General features: G+C 35.9%; 1 protein-coding gene across 2 annotated transcripts in view; it reads left to right on the top strand.

Moving 5' to 3' along the window:
- Nucleotides 1–5,913: 5,913 nt before the first annotated feature.
- LOC149807817 (tRNA selenocysteine 1-associated protein 1-like) overlaps nucleotides 5,914–17,867 on the top strand; it is a 43,624-nt gene continuing 31,670 nt past the window's right edge. For both annotated transcript variants that reach the window (XM_089970912.1, XM_089970920.1), the window contains exons 1-2: nucleotides 5,914–6,070; nucleotides 9,697–9,794. In XM_089970912.1, the coding sequence (XP_089827038.1) occupies nucleotides 6,029–6,070; nucleotides 9,697–9,794 (140 nt within the window). In that variant the 5' untranslated portion in view covers nucleotides 5,914–6,028. The remainder of the gene's footprint in view (nucleotides 6,071–9,696; nucleotides 9,795–17,867) is intronic.

Here is a 17,867-nt window from a genome sequence, read left to right on the forward strand (position 1 = left end):
AGGACGCTACAATGAACGACAAGCGAGCGGCAACTATCATTAACTACATCGCTGAATACGAGGGCAATCAAAAATATTTCTTCAGAGTAAAATTTATTGTATTAACAGAAACAGATAGTTGGATTATCCGTGACAAATATGATCCTGTCCTTGGTAATAATAAAACTATCATATTAAGTAAAAATTCCAGACCGGGTCTATTGACTGGTATTGACAAACCGTATTATGAGCGAGCATATCCTGTAACGGCGGTTATTTATGGAATCTATGAGAGAAATAAAAAACCTAACGTTGATAAACTAGCGCCGATGAAATTTTCAAGGTTAAATTGTGTGGCCGAACGAGTAATAGAACACTTTACAAACGCGATGCGTGGAAATGGATTAACCGATTTAAGGCGTAAAAAAATAAACTCGTGGGCTGATTCAGTTAAGGATACCGGTGCTACAATAAAAGATGTTGCTGAGTTAGGAAAAATATTAAAATTTCCAATAACTGTGGCGACAATAACGGGAGAAGTACTGTACCAGTCGAAATATAAATCGAAAGGAGCTCCAATAAATATTATCGATCATAACGCGCACGCATGGACTAACGCGGTAACAATATTTCCACGTGATCGAACTGTTAGATTTTATCACACAGATAGTATGTTTGATTTTATCAACGAAATAAGTAAAACCGATCCTGTATCGGTATGGTTATTTAAAAGTGATGAGGAGGGTGAATTTGATCAGTTTGTCAAACCGAACGGTGAAATATATCGCACAGAATCCCTCCATGACGAGATGAAAAATCTTGCGACGTTTTTACAGTGCAAGCACGCGGAAAATACTGACAAATTACTAACTAATTGTTTTACCGTTCCATCTGTTGCGGCTCATTTCGCCAGAGAACGAAATTCATGGAAACCAACACGATTTGATTTACTCGAGGACGTACGCGTAAGTTGCGTCGAATATGGACATGGCGGATTATGGAATACCAAATATAATTACAATGATGTTATTTCGGTTGATATGGTTGCATGTTATCCAGGAAGTTTTCTGGGATACGGAGATTGTTCTACGTACTTTGAAAGATTTGGTCACCCTACAAACGAGATGACGCGAGTGGCAATTAATGGACCATTACCTGATTTTGATCTGACTGGATTCGCCTGTATTGAGTCGTTCGAGTTTAACGAAAATCTTCACAAGATTTGTTATGTTTGGTTTGGCAGACATTTTTGTGAAAAACGTTGGGCACCTATAGTTTTGTTGCGATATATGCTAGATTGTATGATACTGACATCGTTGGTGGTCAGTGAGGCAATTATATCATATCATGCACAGACCAAAGTTTGGTTGCCCATGTCAGATTCTGAAGTTATCAGCGAGTTTAAGGATATTTCCGAAGATGATATTCCTAATAAACTCAAAACCGCAAAAGATCTCGGTAGAAAAATTATAGGAAAATGTACTCAAGGTGGTGCATATGATTATAAAAGACATCACGCACGATTAATTCTAGATGATGCCGAGTACGATTTTATAATCGCTGATACAACGGCGAAAAATACGTTTGTAAATCGAGAGAGTGTTTATTTATCCGACGGAACAAAATTGGGTACGATCGTTAGTTACATAAATGACGTATCCCCGCAATATACTCATCTAAGATCTTCCATGTTGGCTTATGTTTCTATAAATTTATTATCGATGATTAATAGATTTCCTGAGACCGCAGTCAGAGTCGCAACAGATTCGTTTTATATTTCAAGTAAATATTTAGAATCTGTTATGAAATTTACAAGTAATGATGAACGATGGGGTTCGTGGAGAATAAAAAAGGAACTATTACACAATTATGTAGAATCAGCAGATGTTCCAGTGAGAGATTTTTATCGTGAGGGTAATAAAATATCAGAAATGTCGAAGGCACCATCGTTGAGTGATCCAATAACCAGATATAAGACAGTATATCTCAATGGACCTGGTGGATGCGGCAAAACAACTCGAACGATTAATGTTTTTAGAAATTCAGATATAATCGTGCTGACACCCACACATAGACTTGCACGTGAGATGAAACAGCGGCAAGTACAATCGTGTACGTATCATAGTTTCTTCCGATGGCGCGGGGATACATGGACTCCTGAACGGATGGGAGAAAAATATATACCTAAAATAATTATTTGGGATGAGATATGCACGGTCTCATTGGATACATTAAAAATGTTTCTTGACTGGTTGTTGACAAAAAATACCGCCATAATAATGTGTGGCGATCATGGTCAACCTCCGCCTTTTGTTGGACCATCTCCACATGATTGGTTAAAAAATTTCGTTGATTATTACAAAGAAATAGATGATGATCATAGAGCTCTTGATGCAAATTTGAAGGAGTTTAAAAAATTAATCAGATTACAATCAAACAAAATTCAGTGTGAAATAATACGTGGAGTGATCTCAGAGACATCAATGAGTGATTTTTTGAACTCATGGAGACCCACCGATTTGATCGTAGCAAGTAAAAAAATAATCAGAGACGCTTTACAACAACAGTTATTTCAACTACATAAAGAAAAACATTCAGAATTACCCGTTCCGTTGTGTTATAGACCATCAGATACACGAAAACAGAATATTAATATTGATATTCCAGGACCCTTGACAGAGTCAAGGAAACAGAATCTCGTATTAAATGATATTGTCGCCGTTGATATCAGTGTGGTCGAAGATGCATTACGCGCTGACAAATCTCCATGGGTGTTGGGATACGCCATGACGATCCACTCGTCACAGGGATTAACTATTTCTGATACACGAGTCTGGATTGTAGACGATCGCATCGAGTGGTCAAATTTAGTTTATTTGGCGGTATCGAGGGTCAGAAATATATCTCAATTACGTAGAATTATAATTCCTGAAATCGTTGATAAATTTAACATCATCGATGATGATATAATAAGAAAAAAATTTATCGGATACAAACAATCTGACAAAAAAAAATAAACGTGACTTTGATCTTGATGTTGAATTTATTATTGAGTTAAAACAGCAGCAGAACAATCATTGCGCATGTTGTAATTGTATAATGTTATGGCGGTATTCGAGTAATGATTCAAGACAATTCACCGTAGATAGAAAAGATAATAGTCGCGGTCATACACGAGAAAATACCATGTTAACCTGTCTTGAGTGTAATCGACGTCGGGGTGCAGGCACCCTGGCGCTAGCGCCTTGGGTGCTAGTTAAGTGATCGAAATCACCGGAGTGATCGCGGTGGTAGTTGTGTATCCGCGGGAATTATTTGTAGTTGTTCACGTGTAAATCCACGTTGAGGAGCGGCCGAATCTAATCTGTAGATTGCGGGTCTGGAAACGCCTACATTTCTTCCAGTGGATCTTGTCACGGTAGATATTTTGTGTGTGGTAACACTCCAAATAGGATCAGTCGCTCTCGCTTTACCACCTTCAAGTTCACCAGGCTCATATAAATATCTGACTGTGACATCACCTAATATTTTTTGTTTTCCAGCATCTTTCCGTTGTGTTGGTATATTTTTTTTTGTGACCGCGCTAATGAGTTTCATGTTGGTTGTTCGTGTGATCTCATTATTTAATGCAGCTATCACGCCTGGTAATCTTGCCACCCATTCGCGAGATCTTTTATCCTGAATAAATTCCCTCGCGTATTGATATCCAAATAACCGTTCAGCAAGTGTTCGATTAAATCGCTCATCAATTGCTTGATCACGATGAATTGCAGTATGACCTCGTCGTATTTTGGTATTATGTTGTTTCATCAGCGATGATACTGGACCAAGAAATTCCTTACCAGGATCAACCTGTAGTAGCTGTGGCCATCGCAGACCACCTCGTGGTCCGAGTCCTCGTTGATAAATTCGTTCAAACGCATCGGCTACTTCAGATGATGTTTTCGCTGATAGCGGCTCTGCTTCTTTATATCTACTTGCAACATCAACTACGGTTAACGCGTACTTGTACGTTTTTCCACGCACAGTATCATGCGGTAAAAACAGAATATCAGCTTGATGAACTTCATTAGGAACACTGACATCGAAATACGAGTACTGAATTTGTTTAGGACGTGGTAGATAAATTTGCCATATTGCCTGCCTGGACAACCACGCGCTAGCAGTAGAATGTTTAACCGCCGCTGCATCAGCGAGTTTACCAATTGCTGCTTTGCCTCTCCAGTATCCAACTGGTGAATAATAAATTGATTCCATTATTAATTACCAGCCCCAATCGCTAATTTACCTTTCATCGAGGATCTTACTAACCAATTAGCTAATGATTCTCTAATATTTTTATTTTTTATAGAATTTAATGAATGAATTAATTTTACATCTGCAATATGCCTATCTTGTAGATTTTGACTTTTATAAGCTACATCATGAGCATGACAAGCTCGATCAATAGCGTTTATTGGTTCCTCGCCTAGTTTTGGTTGATCTTGATTATCGAGCCTGATATCGAGTTGAGTACCAGGACCGCAATAATTATATCCTGGTAGATGTTTTTCCCCACTGTATTTAGCCCATGGAGCGCCTGGAAACTTTGACATCAAATTAGCAATATCACCACCGCGCCTATTAGGTAAAAATGAAAATTTCTTTCTACCGCATATAGAACATTTTCCACCGTACGCTATTTTTTTGTTTTTTGTTGTAACCGTGGCTAAATCAACAGTTGGAGTTTTAACTTTACAGCGTAAACAATATAAATTCATGTTATAATATATATGGATATAATTGATTTCTCAGCAACTCGGCAACGAGAGCCAGTTAAGCATCATCCTGCGCTACCGAACTCCATCAGAATGATTATCATAGGACCATCTGGATCGGGTAAGACGCAATTATTACTTAATCTGATAATGAGATGGTTGAAATGGGATAAATTATATTTAGTAGCACCATCCGTTGATGATCAGCGATGTTATGATGTACTTAAAGATTTCAATGAAAACGCGCGATTACTGGATGAAGATAATGATGTTATAGAGTTTATAACCGATATTGATGAAGCACCATCTGTAGATTCCATAGACGGATTTATTAATAATTTAGTTGTATACGACGATGTGATGCTAGATAAACAATCAAATCCAGCCAGAATATTTTCCCGAGGGAGACACAAAAATACAGACGTGATCTATGTTACTCAACGATATACACAAATTCCGAAGGTGATCAGAGACAACTGCAACATTTTAGTTGTGTTTAATGGCGTAGACACACACACGTTGCGAAATATTCATCAAACTTGGTGTGGTGGTGACATGGATATAATTAAATTCAAAAATTTCTTCTCACGAGCGCAAGCTACTCCGCATGGATTTATAACAATAAATTTACATGATCCAAGAACAAGATATCGTGTGGGTATTGATAAAATATTTGGGTAACGGGGAGCAGCAGAGAGGGTACCTACCAACGTTGGTCGTCAAACAAATAAACAAGAAATAAATAAACACGTAGAGTACTTTATTTTTTCAGCTACTATTTCAAACTGAGGTTTTATTAGTACAATCGTCCATTACAGAAATAAAACATCTCAAGGAAAAGTTCATTTGTAAAATCTTGACCTTTCTACGAGATGATTTATTTGTTTGTTTTATTTGTTTTGTCGGAATTCTATGGTCTGTTCACCCTCTCTGCTGCTGCTTAACTATGCATGTAATTCATTTATTGCTGAAGTGTCGTCAACTGTTATTTTCAATGTCAATAATATTGTAAGACTTTTCGCGCATTTAGCGAAATGTTCGTCCGCAACCAATTCGTTAAGTATCACTATGATTAACTTCGAGATAGACGAAGCTATTTTACTTGCGGAAAGAGACAGCATATTCCGAATTTCACTCTTAGGGCTGACACTAATATACTAATCAGGAAACCAGACAACAAAGGTTCTCGCTTTTGACTTCCGGTACTAGCCACGGATACATGCTGCATTAATGTTGCTGTGAAGATACGGGCCTAACATTCACTGTCACAGAGCTTTTAAAGAAAACTCGCCATGATGTCCTCTTCACCAACGCCAACGCTGTGGATGGGAGATGTAAAATCTCTAGGCTTCTTTGTCAGCTGTGCCTCATTTCCTCATTTTACTTAAGAAACGTAATCATCAGGTTGAAAAATAGACAGAAAAAAAAATAACAGCGATATCATGAATAAAGGTTCACATGAACTTGATTGAGGGGAAAACTAAACTCTACACTCACCAATTAACATTAATGTTAATTGTGAGTGTACACGTTAGTTTCCGCTAGAATCAAGTGCCTGTGTAAAGGTTGTATGACAGAAGGTCATAGGACAAAAAGTCACAATTTCTTTTTTCTCTATTATGTGTTTCATTTAGAAACAAAAGTTACAGTTCATAAAGTCACAATTTGAATTTTGTAATGTTGCAGGTTTCATATATGAACGACACAAATGCACCTTCATTGAGATATCAACATAATACACAAACTATTAACCGTACGATTTTTTCAAGATATTTTATTGCATTGTTAGCAAAATTAGAGTTTACATAGTGCTAGCAAATTATTGTTGTAACTGTCACTGCTAATGCAGAAGTTAATTAATGATTTAATTTAAATGGTTAATACAGTCTTAGTCTCATAATTCTTGGTTCATTGCAGCATTTCTTTTCAGTCAAATATTCACAGTAACACCACAAAAAAACTGGTTTTAACATACTTGTTTAAAATGTAATTAAAGATTGAAACCATAATTTTACCTGTTTATCTTGATACAGCTGCCTTTCCTGACTTTAAACACTGTGATTTTGTCCATTATGCCCATCATTACTATGACGGGTCAAGTTAATCATGAATTTTAGGGACATGTGACTTCTTTTGAATATAGTAGGGAAAAGTGGAAGCAAAACAAGAAAAGCAATATATATATATATATATATATATATATATATATATATATATATATATAGTGATGTAGTAATGTAGTGCTACATAAAGATTTGAGGGACAATGCCAAGCACAAAGAAGTATGGGAACATGAAAAAAAATAAAGGAACTCTGTTCCCATTGTGTGTGTGTGTGTGTGTGATTTAGATTTATAACGTAGCTTTAACAATTTTTCAGTCATATCGCTACAATGTCTGCAGTATGACAGTTTATAGTGATGTCTAGCGCTGGGGCATCATGCTGCAGACATAAAGCATGATGTCCCACCCAGTCACATTATCCTGACACCAGGCGGACCACTCCTAACACTAACCTCTTAATGCTGAGTGCCGAGCGAGGCAGCTGTTAGTACCATTTTTGTAAGTCTTTGGTATGACTCGGCCGGGGATCGAACCCACGACCTCCCGCATCCGAGGCGGACGCTCTAACCCCTAGGCCACCGGAGTGGTATCCCATTGCACTACATGCCACCCAGTATGTATGTACATATAGAGAGAGAGGGAGGGAGAAATATACACCAAATAAAACGGAAAGTGCTATCTCTATGTTTTCATTTGCTTATTTCAATTATGTCCTCTATTTCTCATTATGTATTTAACATTGGTTTTAAGCAAAACTTTTTTTTCAAGTTGAAAAATCAAGTGTTTTATGTTTATTATAAATTTATTTTGTACATGTGTAAAATTATTATATTCATGGTCATTGTAGTCCTGTGTGAAAGTGTATGTTTGAATGGAGAGTTATATGCAGTGTATTTTGGACATATGACTTTAAAAGAGCAGCTGAAACTATACATTGTAATTTGTAGTTAATTTTAACCGATAGGAGTAGCAAGATTACATTTTATTTTATTTTTGGAAAGTTCACTATCAACTTTCAGTTGAAACAATTTCTTAACTATTTTGAAACGATCAATGTAACATGCAAACAGAAGCAAATGCACAGGTGACTTCATAGAACACTGTTCCTCCTAATTTCATTGTTCCAGATAAAACATTACATTAGCTATTCATAGATGGCATAGTGAAGCATTAATGCCAGCTGAATAGACACAACCAGGAATGCATGGCACCATGCATAACATGCCAGTGCATCTACACTGCTGTAGGGTATTTCTGTGCATCTAAGGTTTTTGGTTTCCAATATTGAAGCAAAACGCATACCTAATTCGAGCGATTGACAAAAATAAAATACGGCAGTGCTTACCATTTGAAAAGATACAGTTGTCACCAGAATATTCTGTTCAAAATAATATTAATTTTGGACACAGAGGATACCACCCCCCTGTTTTCCTGATTCGCGTTATGTCGGCCTATTCTGCGCATAGCTTTGAAAAATAATGTTTACCCACCGGGCTATAAAAACGAAATATATTACTTTGGACTGTTTCTGTCAGCAGTTCAGTCAAGTAATTAGGTCAGGTTTATAGCTAGTTTTACAAAAGTCAACATAAAAATGCCAATAAATGGCAAGAGATATTAGGCAAACTAAACCAATCTTGTAAAAAAGTTAGTAAAGTTCAACATTTTATGAAAAATAAGCTATTATGTCGAAGAGAAACAACAATGAATAGGATGTAATATGATTACAGCATCTTGTTGATGGGGAAACATTACTACAGAATATAGAAACAGACTATACGCCGGGGAATTTGTTGATAATTTATTTTCTAGCAGGAAGTAGACACGTTGGGTAGCAGATGATTTTGTAAATGTGGGACAACTTCTTGCAAAATTGGAAACTTGGATTAAGATACAGTTTTGTTTTAAGGTACATATTTCCATCTTTTATATAATGCATTTATTTGTATGGTTCTAAAAGATGCATAGTAAATCAAATTTTCTTGGTAACAGGTTCAAGAAGGTCATGGAGTGGGTCTTCACGTTGCCATTTAGAAATCACATTTTTATGTGCATTTCGAGTCAGAATGTGGGATATTTTTGCACATTTTATGAATGTCACTTTTCTTAATTAATGTACAATTGTTCTTTCTGGCTACAAAATGGATTTTTGACCCAAAATAGCATGTGATCAAATGTTTAAAGAAATGATGTCTCATTGCGTAGAATCACCTGACACGCAGAATAGGCTGACATTACGATATATATAGAAAGAGGGATTTTCTTAATACCGTAAATAAACCACTCACTTTCTAGCTTCATTACAACAACCTTATTGTTTAACTATTTGTGAAAGTGCTTGTAGTAACATCCAACATGTATTAAGTATTGCTTGCTTTAATGCTTTTTTCAACAATTAAAAAAGCTTTTAAACAAGATTTTAAATTCTGCTGAATTTCAACATGTAATTTTTTTTATCCAGAATAACCTTGAATTGTTGAAGCATTTCATTGCCCTAAAAAATGCTTGGTCATAGAATCACTGATTTATGTCTGTAAAGGAATCTCACTGTAATTATTTTAAATAATGTCCGTTCTACAGGTTTCAGTAAAACATTGAATTTAGTACAGAATTATATTTATATAAAAGGGTATACACGCTCAACCATGTACAGATGGACTATATTCATCAACTTTCAGTGACTTTTGCCAGAGAATGGCACATTCACGACAAATATAATATTTGCATTCGCATCAAACAACAGTACATGTGCTTATTAAATTTACATTTTATTTATATGAACTTTGTATTGCTAATTGCACTTATGATAAAGTTACCAGTGTGTAAGCAACTAACATAAAATTGCTATGAAACTGTGTGCTTTTGAACTCTAATACCTATTATAATTGTAATTTCAGCTTGAGCCATACATGGATGAGTTTTTCATCATGCAGGCCTTTGATCAGATGGGAGAACCAGCAAATCAAGTCAAACTTATCAAGAACAAACTAACAGGGTAACTATGATATAACAGTACACTTGTCCGTAGACATACATGCACTTTCCTAACAGTTTTGACCTCAGTTTCTATTTATAGCAGTTATATGGCTTAGTTAGGAGAGAACAGGCTGGTTTTCTAACTTGTAGTCATTGCTCCCGATTTCAGAGTTACAGAAAATATGCATGTGCAAGAACAAATATTGTTAGGTGTTTAGCAGAAGATACTTCACTTAAATTTGCAGAAGCCATGCAAATTGGGCCGTTTAGTACTGCAAATATTTTATTTGCTTGATAATGCTTTGAATAAATATATGTTGGCAAAACTGTATGGGGTTTTCAGCTGATGCTGCATCAGTGATGACTGGAATTCATAAAGGAGTTGCATTCTAAATTTTGAAAAATGTTTAATGGTGTTGAAGTCATTAGTCTCTTGACAATATATTTATTTGTATCTTCAGTTATTTGAATCCCCCCAACTGAAAGCTTTGGAGGGGTGTGACGGTTGCAGTGTCTGCCCATCCATAGATCATCTGGTTTAACTCAAGTTTGGGTTGATCTTTTTCATGTTGCTCTGACCTCATCGACATACATGCCAACCATTACACTTTTGGCATAATCATTACGCTTTTTCCCACTAAATTACGCCTTATGCATACATGTATTCGGATTACACATTTTCAGTATATCCCCCCTCCAAATTTTTTTTAATGATTTGTTTTCTCATTTTTATTAACATCCCATTAATCCCACAGACTGTATTCTAGAAAAGACGGCTTCTATGTAACTACGATATAAGAGTACACTTGTCCGTAGACATACATGCACTTTTCTAACAGACTGGTTTTCTAACTTGTAATCATTGCTCGTGGTAAAAGAAAGAAACCTTGAATTGGCTCGTTTTCCTAACTTCAGTACTATGTTTTTGTGTTGGTTTTTTTTGGGGGGGGGTTGTACAGCAAAAGTAAATTGTGGACACAAATTTTATAAATGCAGAGGCGTTTTGTACCGATGTTCTTAAAAGAACACGGACTAACCCTAGCGGTAGAAGACTACATTGGTCCTTTGTTCAAACATATGTTTCCCGATTTCAGAGTTGCAGAAAATATGCATGTGCAAGAAAAAAATCATCTAATAGTGTTAGGTGTTTAGCAGAAGATACTTCGCTTAAATATGCAGAAGCCATGGAAATTGGACCGTTTAGTATTGTAACATACAGGAGTAGTGATTATGACAAAAAGTTGTACCCAGTCTGTGTAAGAGACTTTGACAACGAAATGGGCAAAGTCAGAGTGCTCTTCTTTCATTACCAGAATTAACAGTAGATGCCACTGGAGAAAACAATATTTTATTTGCTTGATAATGCTTTGAATAAATATATGTTGGCAAAACTCTATGGGGTTTTCAGCTGATGCTGCACCAGTGATGACTGGAATTCATAAATGAGTTGCATTCTAAATTTTTAAAAATGTCTCCATCATTGTTCATATCAGGTTGTCATATGATGCACACTGCTGCAGGAAAGGCTGCTCATAAATTAGAAGGAGAACTCCTGAAGTATCAAATTGGCACTCTACCTGACAATGTACTTCATGGGGACAGAGTTGATTTTTTCCTCTTATTTGCCAGCTAAAAGATACAATAACTGGAAGATATAAATTTCATCTTCTTTGTCAGGTTATAAAAGGAATATTGGTTCTCTATCATTCTAATACTGACTGTGAGAGATTATGCAGCATTGTTAACAAAAGTAAAACTGAATTTAGATCCAGGCTCTAATAACCCAGCACTTAGTACTCTACTGGTGTACAAAATGTTTTGAAATCCAAAATGAGTCTGTTGCTTTTTAAAGCTCAAAGTGTTATATATGAAAACTTGAAGCAGTAATTGATGTTAAAAGTCCAGACGAGTAAGTAAATCATTATGTACACGACATGCTCATTGAATTTTTATCATGTTATATGTGGATTACTCTTTTTCTGCTCAGATTACTCTTTTTGTCCACTTGGATTATACTTTTTCCTCACCAGGGCTTGGCATGTATTCATCGATCACAGGACAGGCATTTGGCTGAGAAAGATGACCCATTGATTTTGTAATCAAATGCTCCAGTGTCAGATTGTGATCTTTGATGTCTGCATAAGTCAAAATGCTGTAACAGGTGTAGTTCAACAAGGAGATCAGATGGCTTTCTTTAATTATTATTCTGCTTCCTTCTCCCCTATTTCATAAAATATATTAAAGTTAAGTACAAACCTATCTCAAGCTTTCAGTGCTTATTATCTGCCAGTTACAAAAGAAATATTGCGATTAAATACTTGCTTTTGAAGAGGCTAAGCATTTGTTGACACAGTTTATGCTTATTGCAGTGAAACTCCGGCAAACTGAAATCTCAGTATACCTGAATCCCCTCATGACAAAAGTTGATTTGTTTAGCCCTTAATTTTTCCACCTTTAATATCTTTCCCCAGTAAAGTTAAACCACTCAACTCTGAATACTGAAACAAATTTGATCCAAAATTCAATTTTATGCTTTGAAAATACCCATAAAACCAAAACTCAGTTCAAACTTGAACATATATTTTAGATGCTTAATTCCTGACACATTCTGGAACAGATTAATTACAGTTAACAGGTACTGTAGTGGTCTGATCTGTGAGATGAAGACCGAGAACATGTTTCAAGGTCATGTGAGGTTAAACAACCAGGTGTACCAACAGAGATTAGAACTGAGAAGAGGCCAATTTTAAGTCTTATCATTATACAAAGGTTTTAAGTCTAATCACATTTATTAATAACTAAATGCTTGTCAGTAAGCCCATTTAAAATTGTGATTGATGTTATTCATTTGTATACATGTTCAGTCGAACATTGTTTCTATTTAAATTGAATATTAGGGCTTTATTAACTAGACATGTGGCCTCACTTTGATGGGGACAGACAAAGTAGCCTCTCTTTGATGCTTTATCAATGGGGCAGACAAAGTAGCCTCCTTTTGATGCTTTATCAATGGCAAAGTAGCCTCCCTTTGGTGCTTTGTCAGTGGGGCAGACAAAGTAGCCTCCCTTTGATGCTTTATCATTGGGAGTAGACAAAGTAGACTCCCTTTTGATAACTTTATCACTGGGGCAGACAAAGTAGCCTCCCATTGTTGCCTTATCAATGGGGGCAGACACAGTAGAATTCTAAAAGTCATGGAACTTGTCTGCTTCCCTTGTTAATGCAGACAATGATGCACAAGTGAGGATGATGATGAGGACAGTATTCCATTGACTTTTGAATTATGACTGGACCTTGACCCTGAGCACCTTTTTACTATTTATTTTCGACAATATTCTGATTAATGTGAGAGTAAACTTGTTGTTTCCTGAAAGCAATCACGCCAGTGATGAAAGTGCTGTATGATGATGAGAATGTATAATGTGAGCCAACCTGTAGTGATATGACATCACCTGAAGTGTTAGATCTTACAGTGAGATTTTGTTTTTAAACTTCACGATTGCTAAGGATGACCTTTATTTAGCTACAGCACAAGAAATGGAATCATTAACTCGAGTCGTATTATTAAAGAACGATGTAAGAAACAACCGACAATGCTCTTTGCTTTCTTCAAGCCAACCATTTGAGCTGTGAACATAATGAATTCTACAGACTATTTAAACATTGTGGAGTGTCATTCATAATTCCAAGGGACTTGCTTTAAAGTTATTAAAAGTGTATCACATTCCTCTGATGTTTCTTATGATGACAACTATTTATGTGTAGAGCAACTGTATTTTTTTCCTATCGAAGGATACGATTTTCAGTAGGAATTTATATTGCTCCGCTTATTCTTAATTAAAATAAATGTATTTAAAATAAAATTTAAAAAATAATGGCATTATTCATTTTGTGCACTCTTACACAGACTGATTCTTTCAAAATTGCTCTCTCTCTCTCTCTCTCTCTCTCTCTCTCTCTTGTCAAATAAGTGCTTAGAAAGAGACTATTATTCACATCTGCATAAACCTTAGTAAACCAAAAACATTCAGTGGTTTATGGTTCTTAAGGGTCTCACTATTATTTTAAAAAATAATTTTTGCAAGTGAAATTTTTTTGAATTATGTAAAACTCCTTGAAAAGAAATGTTATACAAAGAAAAGAAACCCATCATGAATTTAATCTGTAATCAAACATATTACCTGGCCACAGGACAAGACCAAGTTTACATTCTTGATGCATCCCAAACCTATACATGCAGTAACCCAAATAGAGAGTGATGTTGAAAGCTCATGTAATCAGTGGCAGTATGACAAATTAGAAACCCTACATGACTGGCAAGTAGGGGCCCCGAGTGGTCTAAAGCGCTCTCCGTTATGGATCACTGCCATCTCACCTCTGTCTGCATAGGTTCAAGTCTTGGATTCGGCCAATGTGGGTATGTGAGAAAGCTTGCAAGTAGCTTCACGAGGGTCAGTGGTTCTTTCCGGGGATTTCCCAGGTTCTTCCTCCACCACTGATACTGGCCGCCATGTATAGCCTATCGTGTGCTGAAAATGGCGTTAAACCCTACAACAACAACATGACTGGCAAGAAACTAGTTTGATCCAGACCACAAATGGAGCAGCAGACCAGTCCTCAAAGATCATGCATGCTCAAAATTGAACAAAAAGAGAATTCATCTGACACCATGATACAATAGAATTTTTGAGGTTTAAGGCAATTATTAATGAATTTAGTCTTATACTTACTGAGTAGCTGGTTGCCGTCAGGAGACATTTTTTAAATAAAAGGATAGAGAGTGAATCAAAAAAGCTTAATAGCCTGCAACAACTTTTCAAGAAATAATCAAACAACAAACTCCTCACAACCAGTTTAATTTTAATAATACATTACAGGCTATAGCTGTTCTTGTGTCCATAGACAGAATTCTTACACTTTGCTCATTATATCTTCCTCCAAGTACTACAATCATTCATTTTGATTTTAATTATCTTGTTGAGCAATTACCAGAACCTTTTTCTCTACTTCTTGACTATATAAACTATCATACACTTTCTGGCTACAAAATTATCATTGAGAGAGGAAAGAAAATAGAAAACGTCTTTCTACCACTCCATGATATGCGACACTTTTAGGCATCATGGCAGAAGAGATATCAGCCACGATAAAGATCTGTCAAACATAATAGCCAACTTCGACTGGAATAGACCTGACAGCATTATCTTACGTGTGCAGGGTGGGCAAGTTACATGCCCTTTCAGTGACAAATTATTTCCAGTGCAGATTAGATGGTTTTGTGATCCTCATGATGGAATCAGGCTTTGTAACAAGAATAGGCTGCCATCAATGGGCAATCAGAGAGGTGTTATTTGCACTTTCTCTTTGACAGATGTCGAGATAAGAGACCATGGTAGATTTGTCCGTGCTTACAAGTATTACGTGATGCACATGGTTAAAGATAGTGGATCAAGAGAACAACTCATTTTCCCAGTGAATGTCATGAAAAAGGACCTCAGCCCTTAAATCATATCCTTGTGGTTGAAGTGGGCTTTACACTCAGCAAGTTATTCCTAAATTTATTAGCCCTACTGGTCACACAGCAGAAGAGATCATGCAATTGTGTGTTGTCTATCATCCATCTGCCTGTCAATCAGAATACATTTGTTAGTACAACTCCTACTAATCTAAAAAACTTATCATCCATATTCATGCCAGTGACTATTTGGTTCAAAATGCAAATGTTTTCCCACAAATAGCTGATTCAGACACATTGGTGTCCATGTGGGCAATCTTAACACTACACCTCCTTAACACATGATCATATTGTAATTGGATTTTCATTTTATTATGTCTGCTTAGTCTTAAATGAACATGGTGTACACAAGATCCAATATGGCTACCACCATGGCCATCTTAAAACTTTTTGTCACTCCTCCTGAACAGGTGGTCATATCCGTATTGTTTTTTTCACTAGAAGACATCATATGATATGTTGTTGCCATACATGAAATTTGATGATTATAATAATATCAATAATAATAATGAGGACTTTGTATAGTGCCTAATCTTTAGAAGCTCTAAGCGCTTTACAACATTAGACAACACCTATAAGATAAAAAACCTATAATTATATGATTACAAAAACAAACACTATGAAATTAGAAAACATAAAAAAACATGATGAGAATATTTAAGGTAGAAAACATTATTAGGTCTTCAAGTTTGTTCTGGTAGTAGAAATAAGTGAGTTTTGAGAGCACTCTTGAATGGGATCACTGTGTCTTTGTGTCTAAGTTCAGTGAGCAATTCATTCCACGTTGGTGGGCCCTGGTATGCAAAAGAACGCTGTCCATATCACTTTATTATACCTGTATTGTGATCATAATGGTGGCCAACTTGAAAATTGTGTTTTTTCTACTTCTCCAAAATGGCTAGTCATAGTAGCCATAGTAAGGTGGGGATTTTCATTAAAATTATATCCTGTTGGTTTGAAAATGGTACCGATCAGACCTACATTGGCTGCCATGACCTTAGTGAGTGTGAGTAGAGTTTTGGCTTGCCTGACAATTGTCATATGTTGTGTATGATTTTTGTCATGATTCTTAGAAATAAACAAGATGTTTACTTAGATTTGAGTTCAAGATCTGGTCTTAGTTCAAGTGAAATATGTATATGAAGGAGTTGGTAAATTCATTCCTGATTTAATATCAGTCTTTGAGAATCTGTGATCAAAGCTTATAGTTGTGTTAAGATACAATTCTTGAAGAAATATTTATTCAAATTATTCATTGGCAGTACAAATTGAATATTGACTTTTTGGACTAAAATACAACTCTGGTATTATTGAGGTATTGAGGATGGATTCAAAGACATTCTGGATTGTGGTACATGACGACATTCAGGATTATTGGAATTCATTTGCAACATTCTATTCTTTGGGGTTTGTGATAGATCATATAGGATTATTGTTGATTTTACTTAATTTGTTTGGGTTTTTTTTTGTTGCTTCTTTCTGTTACATAGTTTAAGACCATAGAGTCATAACAATAGTTTGATGATATGGTTGTATCAGCATGGAGTTCTGATTCAAACACTTCTTACTGTATAGAGCTGGTCTTAAAGGAATCTTGGACGACTGGAAATTCTTTTTCAGCCAGGTTTCATAAATAAATGTAGCAGTATCATACTATCATGTCTCAGAATCCAGCAAAAGAATGCAGAGATATTTTATAATTTCTTTCTTGTAATATATAGATGTCCCCAATTAAAGATCAGCTGCAAAATGTCTGTCTTGATGGCTGTCCTGAAAATATTTATATATATGGCTATTTCTTTTGAAGGGACGGCCATATTGAAACAGGTTTTGTAAAAACACTAAAATTAGGTAACTGGTTGTGATTAAAAATGGTGTTTATTTTACTTCCAATTTTTAGCATTCTTGAAAATTCTACAACTACCTCTCTTGCATGAATGGTAAGGCTCAGCTAGCGTGAAAATGGTGTTAAACCCTAGAACAACAACAGTAAAAGCATGAATGGTAAAAGTGACATGATGTTTCCACAAAAACATTTCTTGCAGTATTTAATTGGCTCTGAATAAAACGATACAGATTTGACCCACAACACATCTTTATATGGTTGTGTGATCCTCATGATGGGACCAGACTTTGTAACAAGAATAGGCAGCCATCAGTGGGCAATCGGAGAGGTGTTATTTGCATGAAAAATGGTGTTAAACCCTAGAACAACAACAACAACAAAAGCATGAATGGTAACATTGACGTGATGTTTCCACAAAAACATTTCTTGCAGTATTTAATTGGCTCTGAATAAAACGATACGGATTTGACCCACAAAATATTGCAACGTTTGCGAAGGGGTTTTGAAAATCAGACCTTGTGGTCAAGACAGGCATCATTGATTGACTTTTCATACTTCATTGAGCCTGTCAACGCTGTATTCAAGTGAATTTTTATTGCATTCCAGTAAACAAGTTGACAGTCTGCACTTGGTTGTTAATTTTAAGGTCAAAAGTTTGTACAAGTAGCTGTTCTGTCATATGAGCATGATAACACAAACAAGTATGAGTGGACTTTTATCAAACCCATTGA

The sequence above is a fragment of the Sinohyriopsis cumingii genome, chromosome 1 (assembly GCF_028554795.1).
Source record: "Sinohyriopsis cumingii isolate HCF-2022 chromosome 1, ASM2855479v2, whole genome shotgun sequence".
NCBI lineage: Eukaryota > Metazoa > Mollusca > Bivalvia > Unionida > Unionidae > Sinohyriopsis > Sinohyriopsis cumingii.